Source organism: Pseudorca crassidens, chromosome 2 (assembly GCF_039906515.1).
Source record: "Pseudorca crassidens isolate mPseCra1 chromosome 2, mPseCra1.hap1, whole genome shotgun sequence".
NCBI classification, from domain to species: domain Eukaryota; kingdom Metazoa; phylum Chordata; class Mammalia; order Artiodactyla; family Delphinidae; genus Pseudorca; species Pseudorca crassidens.
Window position 1 is genome coordinate 152,039,767 of NC_090297.1, and position 13,435 is coordinate 152,053,201.

The 13,435-nt window shown below is 38.8% G+C and overlaps 3 protein-coding genes across 13 annotated transcripts in view; all 3 read right to left on the bottom strand.

The window, feature by feature from the left end:
- ZC3H11A (zinc finger CCCH-type containing 11A) overlaps positions 1 to 13,187 on the bottom strand; it is a 39,141-nt gene extending 25,954 nt beyond the window's left edge. For 4 of the 11 annotated variants that reach the window (XM_067729361.1, XM_067729360.1, XM_067729358.1 and 1 more), the window contains exons 1-2: positions 5,684 to 5,824; positions 985 to 1,183 (exon numbers count right to left, since the gene is read on the bottom strand). In XM_067729361.1, coding sequence (XP_067585462.1) covers positions 985 to 1,038 — 54 coding nt within the window. In that variant the 5' untranslated portion in view covers positions 1,039 to 1,183; positions 5,684 to 5,824. Of the gene's footprint in view, positions 1 to 984; positions 1,184 to 5,683; positions 6,129 to 7,087; positions 7,142 to 12,406; positions 12,469 to 12,961 lie in introns of those variants that run through there. The other 7 variants (XM_067729355.1, XM_067729354.1, XM_067729353.1 and 4 more) reach the window with 7 other exon arrangements.
- LOC137219964 (uncharacterized) lies at positions 6,199 to 6,622 on the bottom strand. The gene has a single exon (XM_067729362.1). It carries the CDS (start codon positions 6,620 to 6,622, stop codon positions 6,524 to 6,526), a length of 99 nt encoding a protein of 32 aa, XP_067585463.1. The 3' UTR covers positions 6,199 to 6,523.
- ZBED6 (zinc finger BED-type containing 6) lies at positions 7,074 to 12,154 on the bottom strand. Its single transcript, XM_067729349.1, has one exon. The coding sequence runs from the start codon at positions 11,228 to 11,230 to the stop codon at positions 8,288 to 8,290; it is 2,943 nt and encodes a 980-aa protein (XP_067585450.1). The 5' UTR covers positions 11,231 to 12,154; the 3' UTR covers positions 7,074 to 8,287.
- Positions 13,188 to 13,435: the final 248 nt, after the last annotated feature.

A 13,435-nucleotide genomic window follows, 5' to 3' on the forward strand; every position in this document is an offset into this window, starting at 1 on the left:
AGTAAGGAGAGACAGGTAAAGTAGAAAACAACTGGGATGAGATGACACGAACAATGTGAGGTCAACAAATTTTTAATTTCCTAAAACCTATTTCTTGACAGCATCCTACATCTGATCTGACAACATGAATGACACAAGCTGAGAGACGGGCCTGAAAAAGACAAATGGTAGTATTAGGTACTGTTTAAAAATATATTTTACTGTTAATCTTCAAAACCATTTCATACATCCTGACTTGTGTAACTAGTTTTTAATGGAAAATCAGAAAGTTAATAGATTAGAATTTAAGTATAATTCCATACTTCACTATGTATTTCATACAACGTTAATATCTGAAACAAAATGCTACTGTTGTGCAACTTGCTATATAAAATCAAAGCTTTGCTCAAAACTGACAATTTTAAACATAGCACCAATATGATTTAAGAAAAATTTTTGAAAAAAAATACACATGCATAGAATTAGTCATAAAAGAACAACAGAAAACAGCAGACAGATCTAAATGGAGCTATAGAAGAATCAAGCTGAAAAACAGGAAGCTCTGACAAAGAAAAAGCAATAAAGCTGCAAAAGCTTATTTAGAAAATGGCTTTAGTATTCAGCAGGAAATCTTAAGCAAGAAGTCAAATTCAACCCACCCATTCATTTAACACAAAGTAAATAAAAGCAAAGTTGGCCAGCCACAGTTAAAGTGTTCCTAATTCCGAAAGCACCCTGAACAGATTAATTACAGCTAGAAGAACACTGAATGATGATTAAATGCTATGAACCTTTTTATTTTTGGAGAATATGGAGAACATAAAATGAAGAGAAAAAAATGATGAAGAATGAATTCCCTTAGGAATGCTACCCTTTACTAAAAACTGACAGCAGATCATAAATAGCTGAGCAAAACACAGAGACGACTTGGTATATTGGGAAAATCTTATCCAATTTTATTAGGGAAATCATAGAAAGAAATGATTTAGAGATGCCAATTCTTACTTTAGTACATGTAGAATAGAAAAAAAAATAGCAGTCTTCTCCTTGATTAGGCATGCTGAGTAGATCCTCAGATGAGAAGTGGCTTCTTGAAAACAAGCCACTGCTTCCTCAAGGCGAGGACCAGCTCCAAGTCCTCTTGATATGGGTTTAATCTTCCAAAAGACAACTCAATCACAGAAATTGTCTTTTAAACGTAATCCTAAAATGAGAAGTCAATGAACGAAAGTATTTCAGGTAAATTCTTCCAACTTTCTCCTCCAAATCACCTTGACCAATGAGATCACATTGTTAAAACCAAATTTTAATTGTATAAGTATGTCTATATTGCCTATAACAGAGCCTTATGAAAACTGATTCACATTTTATTCTGATGTGAAAGTTGTACATTCTCATCTACAATGTAAAAGTTTTGTTAAGAATAGTCATGCTTCTTTCTTTTGCACTCTCTACGGTGCTTCAGCATAACCTAGGTAAGCACTGCACGCTCAATAAATGATCTGCAGTTTAGATTATTAATGGGACTTGGATTATTTTACACAAGATAATTTGCTAAATCTACATTTCTGACAAACCAGATTTTTTTTCATCTAACAGAAGTTCCAATATTTTCACAAGCATTTTTGTTATTTCAAAAGTATATAATTATAAGTATGTGGGAAAAACTGTCTCACTAGAAAAATTGGTGAAACAATTACTCCTGAAAAATCTGTAGAGCTAATAGCTAATATAATTAAGATGGACAAAGAGCTGCACACCAATTGCAAACAAGGAGCAAAAGAAGTTCTCAGGGCTTGACCCATAAAATAGTGCTTATGCAAAATGACCAATATTCCCTCCCGCCTCAGTCCTTGCCATACCCTGGCCCCCTGCACTAAAGGGTTCAAGAAAGAAAGCTTCTAGAGAAGTAAAAATACATGACAAGAGCACAAGCCAGAATTTGGAAGGGGTTTCTACAAACTCCTACATCAGAAGATCAGGTTTCAGAAACACTGATCTAGGGACTTCCCTGGTGGTCCAGCGGTTAAGACTCTGTGCTTCCCCTGCACAGGGCGTGCAGTCGATAGGGGAAGTTCTGCATGCTGAGAGGTGCGGCCAGAAACAACAACAACAACAACAGAAACACTGAGCTACAATTTGAAATCAGCTGAATCAAATTCCTTCATATTTCCTACTAACAATTCCTAATCCAAGAACAGCAGGCCATGACAAAAACCAGCCTTTAAATCAGCAACCAAGGTTAGAAGAGTTATGTTACTAAACATACCTTCAAAATGTACATACCCTATGACTTCCAATTCCATTTCTAGAATTTATCCTGAGATTAAAATTCAACAAATATGCAAAATAATAGTGCATAAGAAAGTTCATCACCATCTTCTTCTAACAATGGAAAACCACTGAGAAACCTAAATGTTCAAACACCGATGCATCTATAAGCCAAGGAATGACACGGATTGCCAGCAAACACCAGAAGCTAGAAGAAGCAAGGAAGGATCATTTCCCTACAGGTTTCAGAGAGAGCATGACCCTGCCAACACCTTTTCAGACTTCTGGACTCCATAACTGTGAGATAATAAATTCCTGTTGCTTTAAGACACCCAGTTGTGGTACTTTGTAATGGAAGTCCTAGGAAACTAACACAGATTACAAATACAGTCAACTAAACTTTGACAAAGGAGCAAGGCAATGTCAATGGAGAAAGGATAGTCTTTTCAATAAACACTCCTGGAAGAAGTGGACAAAAGATTGAAACAGACACCTCACCAAAGAAAACATACAGATGACAAACAAGCATATGAAAAGATACTCAACATCACAGGGAATTGCAAATTCCTTTTAGAAGAGCTAAAATCCAAAAACATACCACCAAATGCTGGTGAAGATGAGTAGCAGGAAGAAGTCTAGAACACGGACCAAAATGTTAGCAGTAGTTACGGCTATGGTAGTAGAATTACAGGTGGCTACTGATTATTTTGTTTTATGCTGAGAATAACATTAAGTTTTCTAATATAATGCAACACAGACATAAAAAATTTAAGTTTGCCCTAACTGACCTGACCATCACTGATCCACGAAGGACTGGACCTTTAATAGCACCTCACCAATCCACTACCAGGATTCCTCTGACCGCAAACACAGGGAATGCATTCCACCTTGTAGGGTACACCAAAAGGTAACTTTAAAAATTGGGGGGGAGGGGGACGTCCCTGGTGGTCCAGTGGTTAAGACTCCACGCTCCCAATGCAGGGGGCCCAAGTCCGATCCCTGGTCAGGGAACTAGATCCCACATGCTGCAACTAAGACCCAGTGTGGCCAAATAAATAAATAAATATTTAAAAACTGGCAGGAGAGGGGCTTCCCTGGTGGCGCAGTGGTTGAGAATCTGCCTGCCGATGCAGGGGACACGGGTTCGTGCCCTGGTCCGGGAAGATCCCACATGCTGCAGAGCAACTAAGCCCGTGAGCTACAACTACTGAGCCTGCACTCTAAAGCCCGTGAGTCACAACTACTGAAGCCTGCTCACCTAGAGCCTATGCTCCGCAGCAAGAGAAGCCACCGCAGTGAGAAGCCCGCACACAGCAACAAAGACCCAATGTAGCCAGAAATAAATAAAATAAATTTTTTAAAGAAAATAACATGATCAAAGAGGGTTTATTCCAGAACAAAAAATGGTTTAATACTGAGAAATTCATTACATTAATAGAATAAAGGGGGGCTAAAAACAGAAACTCTATGGTATCTTAAGATTTCAAAAACAGAAAAACGGTGGAAAATAAAGATTGAAAATTATAATTTTTTAAAGTTAAAATGGCTTAACAAAAAAGAAAGCTACAACACAACATCTACTCCCAGTAAAAACTCTTTGTAAATTACAAGGAACCTCCTTAGCATGAATGTACTAATTCATCAGAAACTATCAACACATGAGACATGGTAAAACACTAGAGGTAAAGCACTCAAGGCAAAAAAAAAAAAAAAAAAAAGGCAAAAATAAAGTCTCGCCGTCTGCACCATCATTCAACACTGTTCCAGAGTCCAGTATATGCAATAAGGAAAAAAAAGTATAAAGATTAGAAAGGATGAGGCAAAAAATTTAGTATCTGCACATTATATGCTTGCAAACTATAAAATCTAACCATCAACTAAAGAAATTTAAAATAAGATATTTAAAAGATCAATAAATTTCCTGTGCCAGCAACAATCATTCAGATAATAACATTGAATGCAATTCAATTCAAAATCTCAGTGATACTTTATTTTTACTGGAACTTGACAGACTGCAAAACAACCTAGAGTAACTGAGAAAAATAAAGAAAATCTTAAAAAGAATGAGAGGCCTTGCGCTTCCTGATATTATCATAGATGTAAAAGATAACATTTAAATGTAATATTGGCAAATGAATGAGTACAAGATTAACAGAATCCAAGCAATTTCTGGAAAAGGTGGCATTTGAAATTAACCAAAAAAATTAGCTACCCATTTGAAAAAAACAATTACTACTTCATACAAAAAGGTTCCAAGGGAATAAAAGCAAGCATGGCAAAGAGGCTTTAGCTCACTAAAAGCACTATATAAGATTCTAAATTTGTAACTATGCTGAACAAAAAAACAAGCAATATTTGACAATGCTTAATGGGAGGAAGAGAGGCAATGTCATATAATTACAATCCTTAGACTACTTTTTTTTGGGGGGCGTTCGCGGGCCCCTCACTGTTGTGCCCTCTCCCGTCGCGGAGCACAGGCTCTGGACGCGCAGGCTCAGCGGCCATGGCTCATGGGCGTAGCCGCTCCGCGGCATGTGGGATCTTCGAGGACCGGGGCACGAACCCGTGTCCCCTGCATCGGCAGGCGGACTCTCAAACACTGCGCCACCAGGGAAGCCCAGATTACATTTTTAATATAAAATATATAACCACCCAAGTACTGGAAAAAAAAATGCATGCTATTTTTTTTATAAGCTCAGGATGAAAAACACCTGTCCTTAACATGACACCAAAATTACAAACCTTAATAAAACTGATGGATTTCACTACATAAAATGAAAAACATTCATATAGCAAAAGGTTTACCAGCAACATGGCCAAAGATTAATATCTTCACTAAAAGGGATGTGTTAAGAACTTCTAAAAATCAAAAAGACTTCATTAATTCAGTAGATTGGTATAATCTCTTTAGGAATTTTAACAATTCTACAAATTCGCATCTAAGAAGTGGTTCAAAGAAATAGTTCACATATATGTGTGTACAGAGCTGTTTTTGGATGCAGGGCTTTTTTGTTTTTAATGGCAAAAACCCAAATGTCTACCAATCAGGGATACATATATTATGGCACATCCATCCATACAAAGGAACACTATGTAGTCATTAGAAAAAGGTGAGGCAGAGCTATGTGTATGGACACTGAACTATGCCACGATAAACTATTAACAGTGCTTTTCTCTGAGGAGGTGGAATTACAGGAAGAGTCCACCTTGTTTATATTGTTTTTACCTTTTTTATAATGTGCATATATTATCAAAAAAAGAGGGGGTAGGGATATTTCCCTCAAAAAAACTAAAAACTCATGAACAATTACAAGAAAAAAATGTGTTGACAATATTTTTTTGATTTTCTTACTGATTCAGGAAAATTATGCCTTAAATTACAAAAATGTTCACTCCTTTAATCAGGGAAAAAAGAACACATTTCCACACTTACATTATTAGCTGGTTGCTCTCAGCAGCAATGTCTGTGTCTTCACTGAGTTCCAATCTATTACGCCTGTAGGTCGAACCAACACTCAATCCATGAATTAATAATAATGAGGCAGAAAGAATTTTCCTCCTCACATTGCCAAGGAAACCTCTCAGCCACAATTCAAACACAGGGCGTGTTTTTAAAACATCTCCCAACTACTGAGAGATTTAAGTCCATTCAAACAACCTTTGTCAAACTGGAGACAGCTAGGGTTAGTTATCTCCTCAACAAAAAAACAACAAAAAAGAGTTCATATAAAGATGAACTTGAGATTCAAAGAATTATTAAAAAAAAAAAAAAGATCCATCTTCCATAGCCGAACAATTAATTTAAAAAGAAAAAAGAAAAAGAAAAAGAACACCAAAATTCAATAAGATCCAATTTCTGGTCTTCAAGATTTCTTCACCTATTAAGAAAAAAACAGAAACCTTCCCCCATCTTTATTATCTGTATAATAAAAACATACTTGTATGTAAAAATATAAAGTGTTTTATGTATAATATACATATACATATATACTAACTGGCTTATACACACACACACACACACACATACACAAATGTGTAGAAATAAAACATCTGGGTAAGTTTTCCCTTTTAAAATATACTACAAAAGCTTTTAAATTTGGGTTCATTATAAAAATAGTGAACTTCCTCTTCTACCAAAGTATCATGAAGTATATTAATATGTTACACTAAATTTTGCCCAGCCCACAAAATAAAGATGAAGGGAAATCCTTACACATATATCGATGTGTACAATGTGGATGTATATATATCATCACATCATCTTTTATCACCTTCAGGGAGTGTTTAACCAAAAAAGATAGAAATGTATAGTTATAGAGTAACTACAGAGCGGTGCAGCAAGCTGTAGAAGGCAGAGCAGCATTATAGTCATCCTGAACTGGCACTGTCAAAATTACAGAAAGCTTCTATCTAATAAGGGAAGATGTTTTCCTTCTGTTATAGCAACACCAGTGTCACCGGCATGACATTCAATGGTGGCCCTGCAAAGGCTTGCTTATGCAGCCTAGTTCCAAATTCTTTACTAGTGATGGCTTCAACTAAAGACTTTATAATTATCCATTTACTCCAGTTAGTAAAAGGGTAAACTTTTGGAGTTGAAATTTTATTTCACAATGGTACATTTACCATTTAAGAATTTCAAAAAAACGAAAAACAAAAACAAAAAACAATTTTGATACATAGAAATGAGTTCTAAATTTTGAACCAGCCCAGTAACAAAGCAATTTTGATTCTCACGTAATAAATACTACATAATTTCTAGGCTAAATCTTGCCAAATACTACCCAAGACAAAACTAAAATCAAAACTTAAAAAAAAGTGGACACCTTTTACTCACACTTAATACTAGTCAATTTTCCAGGAAATTTTTGGGCAGGGAATATCCCCAAATCTAAAATGAAAAAAAGGAAAAATTGGGATCTTACATTAGTTATTCAGTCTGAAACTTTTAATAGACTTTTACTAAAAGTCATCATTTATGGCCTCCCACTCAATCACAAAAACATACTTCCAGAGTGGAAAGGGACAAGATCAATTGAGATCAATTCTCTCATTTTACCAGTGAGGCAATGATTCCTAACACATGAAAATATTGACTGCTTATTTTTAAATAAGAATTAAGGCCAAAATAACCTCATAGTTAAGAATACAGTACTATGGATCATTCAGTATAATTTTTAAATGACATTTAAGATCACTTAAATTCAGAGAAACATTCTGTGGGAAAGGGATACTGGTTTGTCACAGTATACTCATGGGGCTTTCATTCCAATTTCCATTCAATCTTTTTCAATTCTGTAAACTTTTTGTCATTTACCCATAAATAATATAAAAGTAGCTAATCTTTGTTTTTACAATAAAAGTTAAAAAGGGCAATTCAAAGACTAAAAGTAATTTCTTCCTAATTGTTTTCTAATGTTTCCTCTCTATATAGACCCAATCTTAAATATAAAGGGCAACTCTATCACACTCAGTAAGTTGAAATTATAACGCTGACCAGTATGAGGAGGCAATTAGGAATTCCTAAATATAAAACAATTTTGTGAACTTTGTTTTTGCCAAGCTGTAAGTATGAATCAGGGTTTTTAAAGAAATAGAAAAATGGTGGTGATGGGGAGAGATACCAGTTTAGTATGCTTTTTCTCTATTTCATTGGTTTCAGAGCAATCAAACCTCCCAGGTTGAGAGAAATTTTTACTTAAAACCAATTACTAGTTCAATCTACCAGCCAGAAATAGCCTAAGGCTTTTCAATGCTGCACTATATTTTTTTAATTAAAAAAGTCTTTTTTTCTCTCAATTGGTATAAACAAAATTTCAAGTGACAGCTACACTGAGTTACTACTATGAAATCTTTAATCTTCACTTTGTCAACATTATATTACCCCTGAGGAATTTTCAGCCCTTTCTGTGTTTTCAGGTTTCCCCAGATTGTGCATAAAGAATAATTAGTATAACTGTATACAACAATTATAGCAATTAGGACACAGTAACATAGCAATAAGTTGCCCATTTTAAATGGAGAAAGGAAAAAGAAATTAAGATAATATTTCTTTTTCATTGCTTTGAATAACTTCATTCTCAGGATCCCAGCTCAGAACCAATGAAGAATAATCATAGTTAACATTTTTCAAGTTCATTTTCAGAAACATCAGCTGTTCTATATTGTCAAAGTCCAGGCTCATGATCTGCTTTGGATGAAAGTGGCTATTTGCAGTAAAGATACATTCAGACTGCCAACTACATATGGGGCAGCTCAGATACTGAATGGCAACTTGGGTCAAAGCTGGCCATACGCTCACCTTCTTCTGCCAGTAAATCAAAGGGTCATCACCTCCTGAGGTCTCTGAATACTTCTCTTTGAAGTATTCATCCACTACTGCCATAGCAGAAGGAAACATGAAGCTTTTGCCTCCAATGGCAACATTATCTGCAGCTGAACTATCAACAGACCCTGAACTGGAGGTGCCTTCTCTTATAGATGAGGTAAATGAATCAGCTCCTACTATGGCTAAGGAACCAGAAGCTTCTGAAGTTGCAATATGGCAGACCTCTGATGAAGATTCCATATAGTTACAAACTTCTTCTGCAAGGATCTGCTTGTAAGTTTCCAAATGTGCACCTTGAGGGAAAAAGTCTTCCAAACTGTTTTTAAAGCAAGGGTCTAACAAAGCAGCCAAGATACAGGGCTTGGATTTGAGCATGGCACTTAATAGGGTATCAGTTTCAAGTTTCAGAGATAAACTGTCTACCAGATTGAGGGCCTGAGTAATACCTCTAACTTGAAAATCTTCTCTGAGTTTCTGCAGGGAAAGGAGTAGATGATGGATTAGGGGTAGCACCTGATTCAATCCTGTGGTCTTCACACTCACTTTCTGGGTGGCCTCCTCAAATGGTTTAAGAATATCACAAACATACGTCATTAGAGTCCACTGAAGGGAGGTGAGCACAACTCCACTGGCTCTACCAAGACTATGGTGAACTGAGTAACAATGCTCCAAGAGCCATTTTAACATATAAAAGGTAGAAATCCAATGGCCAGCTTCATCCTGCTTCAAATTTTTCCATGGAAGTTGGTGATCATTTTGGAATTCTTGTAGTATCTGACGGGCCTTGACTGAATGACTAAAATGATGACAGGTTTTCCTAGCAGCCACTAACATGTTCTCAATGCTTTTGTGCTCACAGAAAAAGTCTTGAATGACTGTATTTAAACAATGCAGAAAGCATGGCACATGGGTAAAACCACCATCTTTGATTGCATGTACTACATTAGAAGAATTGTCAGAAACGATGAAGCTAGGGATGAGGAAATTAGGAGAAAGCCACAGACCAATCTGGTCACTTAATTCTTGTAAAATGTTGGTTATCAAACAGTCTTTGGCCAAACCTGTTACACATAGAACTGCCCACTTTCTAAAATTGGGGATCCTGCCATTACTGGAAGAAGGTGTAGTTTGCAAAGAGACCCAGTGTACAGTCACAATGAAATAGTCCGTGGATGGGTCATGGGTCCATATGTCCACAGTCAGGTGGATCTTTTGGCTTTGAACATTCTCCAAAGTTAAGAAAATTTTTTCTCTGACCCAATCATATAATTGAGGCACAGCCTTAGTGAAAAAGTAAGTTTCAGATGGTAACCTATAGTCAGGGGCCACAATCTGCATGAACCTCTGAAAGGCTGGAGTTGAGAAATAGTTGTAAGGATGCATATCTTCCACAATCATTTGAATAATTGCTTGACTTATTTGACTTGAGGTTGAATTTTCACAATATGTTGTTTCTTGTTCCTGTGCATGCATTAGAGTGTCTTGCTCTGCAACAGGAATAGGACTCTCAGATCTTCTATTTTCAACCTCTAATACAGGAGGTTCATCTGAATCAGAGTCACTAAGGTCCTCAGCTGTTACATCCTGGCTGCCTGTAGACTTCTCTCCAGGCAAAGTATCACTCAAGAGATCATTTCTCTCAGTCTCAGCTTCATCTAATCCATTTCCAACTGCACCACTGTCTTTGTTGGCAACTGCCCAATGGATGGGATGTGTGGCCTGCAGGTGTCGTTGAAGTGTCGAAGTTCCTAAGTGAGAACCCGGCCTACCCCGGCTCACACTTCTTTTACATATATTACAGACAGCTCTTGAGATGTGCTGAGGATCAGTATAGAAAAAATTCCAAACTGCAGATGTCTTGGCTCTTGTTCCAGGAATTAAGGCATGCTTGACAATGTTACTTTTGATGAGAAATCTCCCTCTTTCTGCCTTCAGGGCATCAGATACTGATTTATCACGTTTCTTTCCCATTCCATTATTATCCAATGGATCAGTAGGGATATATTCAAAGCTTCCACTGCTTCCCGCGGAAGAGGGAGATAAAGGTACATCCAAAGTAAAATCCTCCTCCCCACTAGTAACTCCAAATTTGTTTGCCCTGGTCCAGTGAGGTGAATGCCTTGCCTGCAGATGTCGCTGAAGAGTAGATGTCCCAAGATGGCTACCTGGTTTACCCCTGCTAACACTTTTTTCACAGAGGTTACAAATAGCCCGCCAGGTGTACTGGGGGTCAACATGAAAGAAGTGCCACACGATGGAGGTCTTGGCTCTAGTACTAGGTAAATAGATCTGTTTTTCTATATTGCTCTCAAAAAGACTTTCTTCATCCTGCTCAGGGGCATTGGAAGCCAACAAAGCAGGGGCATCTGCAACTGGCCTCCCAGATACCAAATCCTTACTAAACTTTTTCGCAAGGATCAGTTTCTTTCGTCGTCTTTTCCCCTTAATTCGCAAACCCTTCTTTCTTTTCTTTTTCGCGGGCAATTTTGCCTCTTTATCCGGTCCTTCTGCCACCATCTTTCCCTCTACCACATCTTCATCTGTATTAGACGTAATAGGAACACATCCCAGAATCCCAGCACCACTAAAAGTGCTACATCTTCTGCCAGGAGAGAGTGAGGAAACTGGTACACTTAAGGTACATACACTCATTCTTTTTATGTCTCTGAAATTCGTACCAGAATCTATTGGTGGGTTTACTCCTCAAACAGATATACAGCTGTTCCTCTCTACTTGCATTACCTTTTCTCCAATTTCTATGGGGAGTCAAATTCCCGTTGGACCAATGACTTCCAAACCAGGTTATTTTTGGAGGAAAAATGACAGCAATGGAGAACATTCCCAAACGCTTTCACAGAGGGCTTTAAGATCCCTTCCAACTTTCTGAGTTCTGAATTCAAACAGTCCAATTTACTCATGTTACAGGAAAAAGAACTGAGGCCTACTTTCCCAGAGTAATAGAGTTGATCAGTAGCAGCTAGAAACCAGGTCTTCCAAATCCCAGGTTCATGTTCTTTCTGCTTCAAGAACTATACCTGCTTGAAATGTCTTCAGTTTTTAAAATATGTATTTTGTATGCTGCCTCATGATAGCAACATCAATTTCCTTTAATTCTGAAGTTAATTATTCTCAGTAAATTTCATTTAAACAAAAACATAGTGCATCATTCAACATTCATCGTTTAGGACTGTGATTTGGCAATAAAACCCAAAATGTCAATTCTGGAAAGCTAAATCAGACTCCACATACTGGTCATTAACAGCAAATTCTAGTTGAGGCCTTTCAACTCTAATTAAAAGTAACACAATTTTTTAAAAATGTGGGTACCTAAAAAAAATGCTTTGGGAGTAAAATTTTTAAATTTTACTCAGAAGCTGAATTTTCAATTTACTGTTCGTATGGAGAGTTAATCCATGCTTGGTTTTCAAACATTTTTAGTCTGGAGAAGCATTACAGCCTGCAAATGAGTAACTCCTAGGTTGGACTCTATATGAGCAGCAAAAACTGAAATATTAGCTTTAAACCACTTCCATGCCTTCTCGGTTGATCCCTCCCCTTCCCCCAATACCTACATACATTTACCCTAAAAAGCATCGCTATCACTAGTTCAGCCTCCTTCTCAAGGTCCAGAACCAAGGCCTGGAAGATGTCAACAATATGGGCCTTCCCCATAGGAATCCGCACCGATTATGGGAGTTTAGGGGGTGTTCTTCATTACGGTTTCATCAGTCCTACAAGGAGAACGGAAGTGTCCCTGTTGCTCTTGACTCCGATGCTGAGGGCGGGGAGTGGGAAGTGTAATTAAGGTAGGGAAGGGGTGTAGGATACCGGAATAAGGTCGGTGGCTTTCTGTGTGTGGAGTTTGAGAAAATCTCCCAAGTAGTGGGACCCTGGAGAGGAATGAGAGTAGGTAAAATCAGCTCCTGGCACTCAATTTGACTTAGGCAGCGGGGGTCCGCTCAACTACGGAAACTGTTGCCCCCAAAGAAAGCAATCTAGTGTCAGTTCTCCTCTGGGAGTAGGGAAACAAGTCGGCTTCCTGGGGCTGCTCCGGGCTCCTACAGTTTCACCAACACCGGATGTGGGGGAGGGGAAGAAGGTTCGTTGGGAAAAGGAGCAGGCGCCGTGGGGGTGGGGTGGGGTGAAGTGGGGTGGGGGTGGGGTGGATGGGAGCGGGAGCCTGGGGCTCCCAGCCCGCCCCGGCGACGGCAGCGGCCGGGAGGTGGGGGAGGGGGTCGTTACCGCGGGGCCAAAGGACCCGCTCTGACTTCCCGGGCTAGGCCGCGACCCAGGGGCGAGGGGAGGCCGTGGCCACTCCCCTCGCCCTCTCCCCCACCTCCCCGGCCCCAAGCCACCCGGGAAGCAAAAAACGGGTCTAGTTACCAGAGAACAGAAACTTTACCGAACCGTCGACACTATCCCCGACTCCCGTTTGCTGCCACGTCTTTCTTCTTTCTTAGCCGCTGCCGCCCGCCGTCCTCTCAGCAGCAACACCAGCAGAAACCCAACACTGCCAGAGTCAAAGATGGCGCCCAGCTACAGGCTCAGCTCTAAGACCCGGCCACTAAAAGTGCCAGCACGACGCAAAGCGCAAAGGTTCTGGGAGATGTAGTTTCCTCTATGAGGCGCGGCTTAAGATGGCTTCCCCGGGTAAGAGAGGGTCACGTGAGAGGAGAGGCGATAAACTGGTGGCGTCCCTTCCTTTCTAAAGCACGCGTTTTAGAAAGTTACGGGTGTTTTGAAACCGTCTTTGATTTAAAAAAATTTTTTTAATCAAATTCACGTAATAAGCGAGGAAATCGCGAGAATTGTCTCTACCAGACAGTGGGCGCTCAGTTTATTCTCACCAGAGTGTTT

What these genes read in the sequence shown, in the direction of transcription:
- LOC137219964 (XM_067729362.1), bottom strand. Translation starts at nt 6,622, where the DNA reads ATGACTATAATGCTGCTCTGCCTTCTACAGCTTGCTGCACCGCTCTGT.
- ZBED6 (XM_067729349.1), bottom strand. Translation starts at nt 11,230, where the DNA reads ATGAGTGTATGTACCTTAAGTGTACCAGTTTCCTCACTCTCTCCTGGC.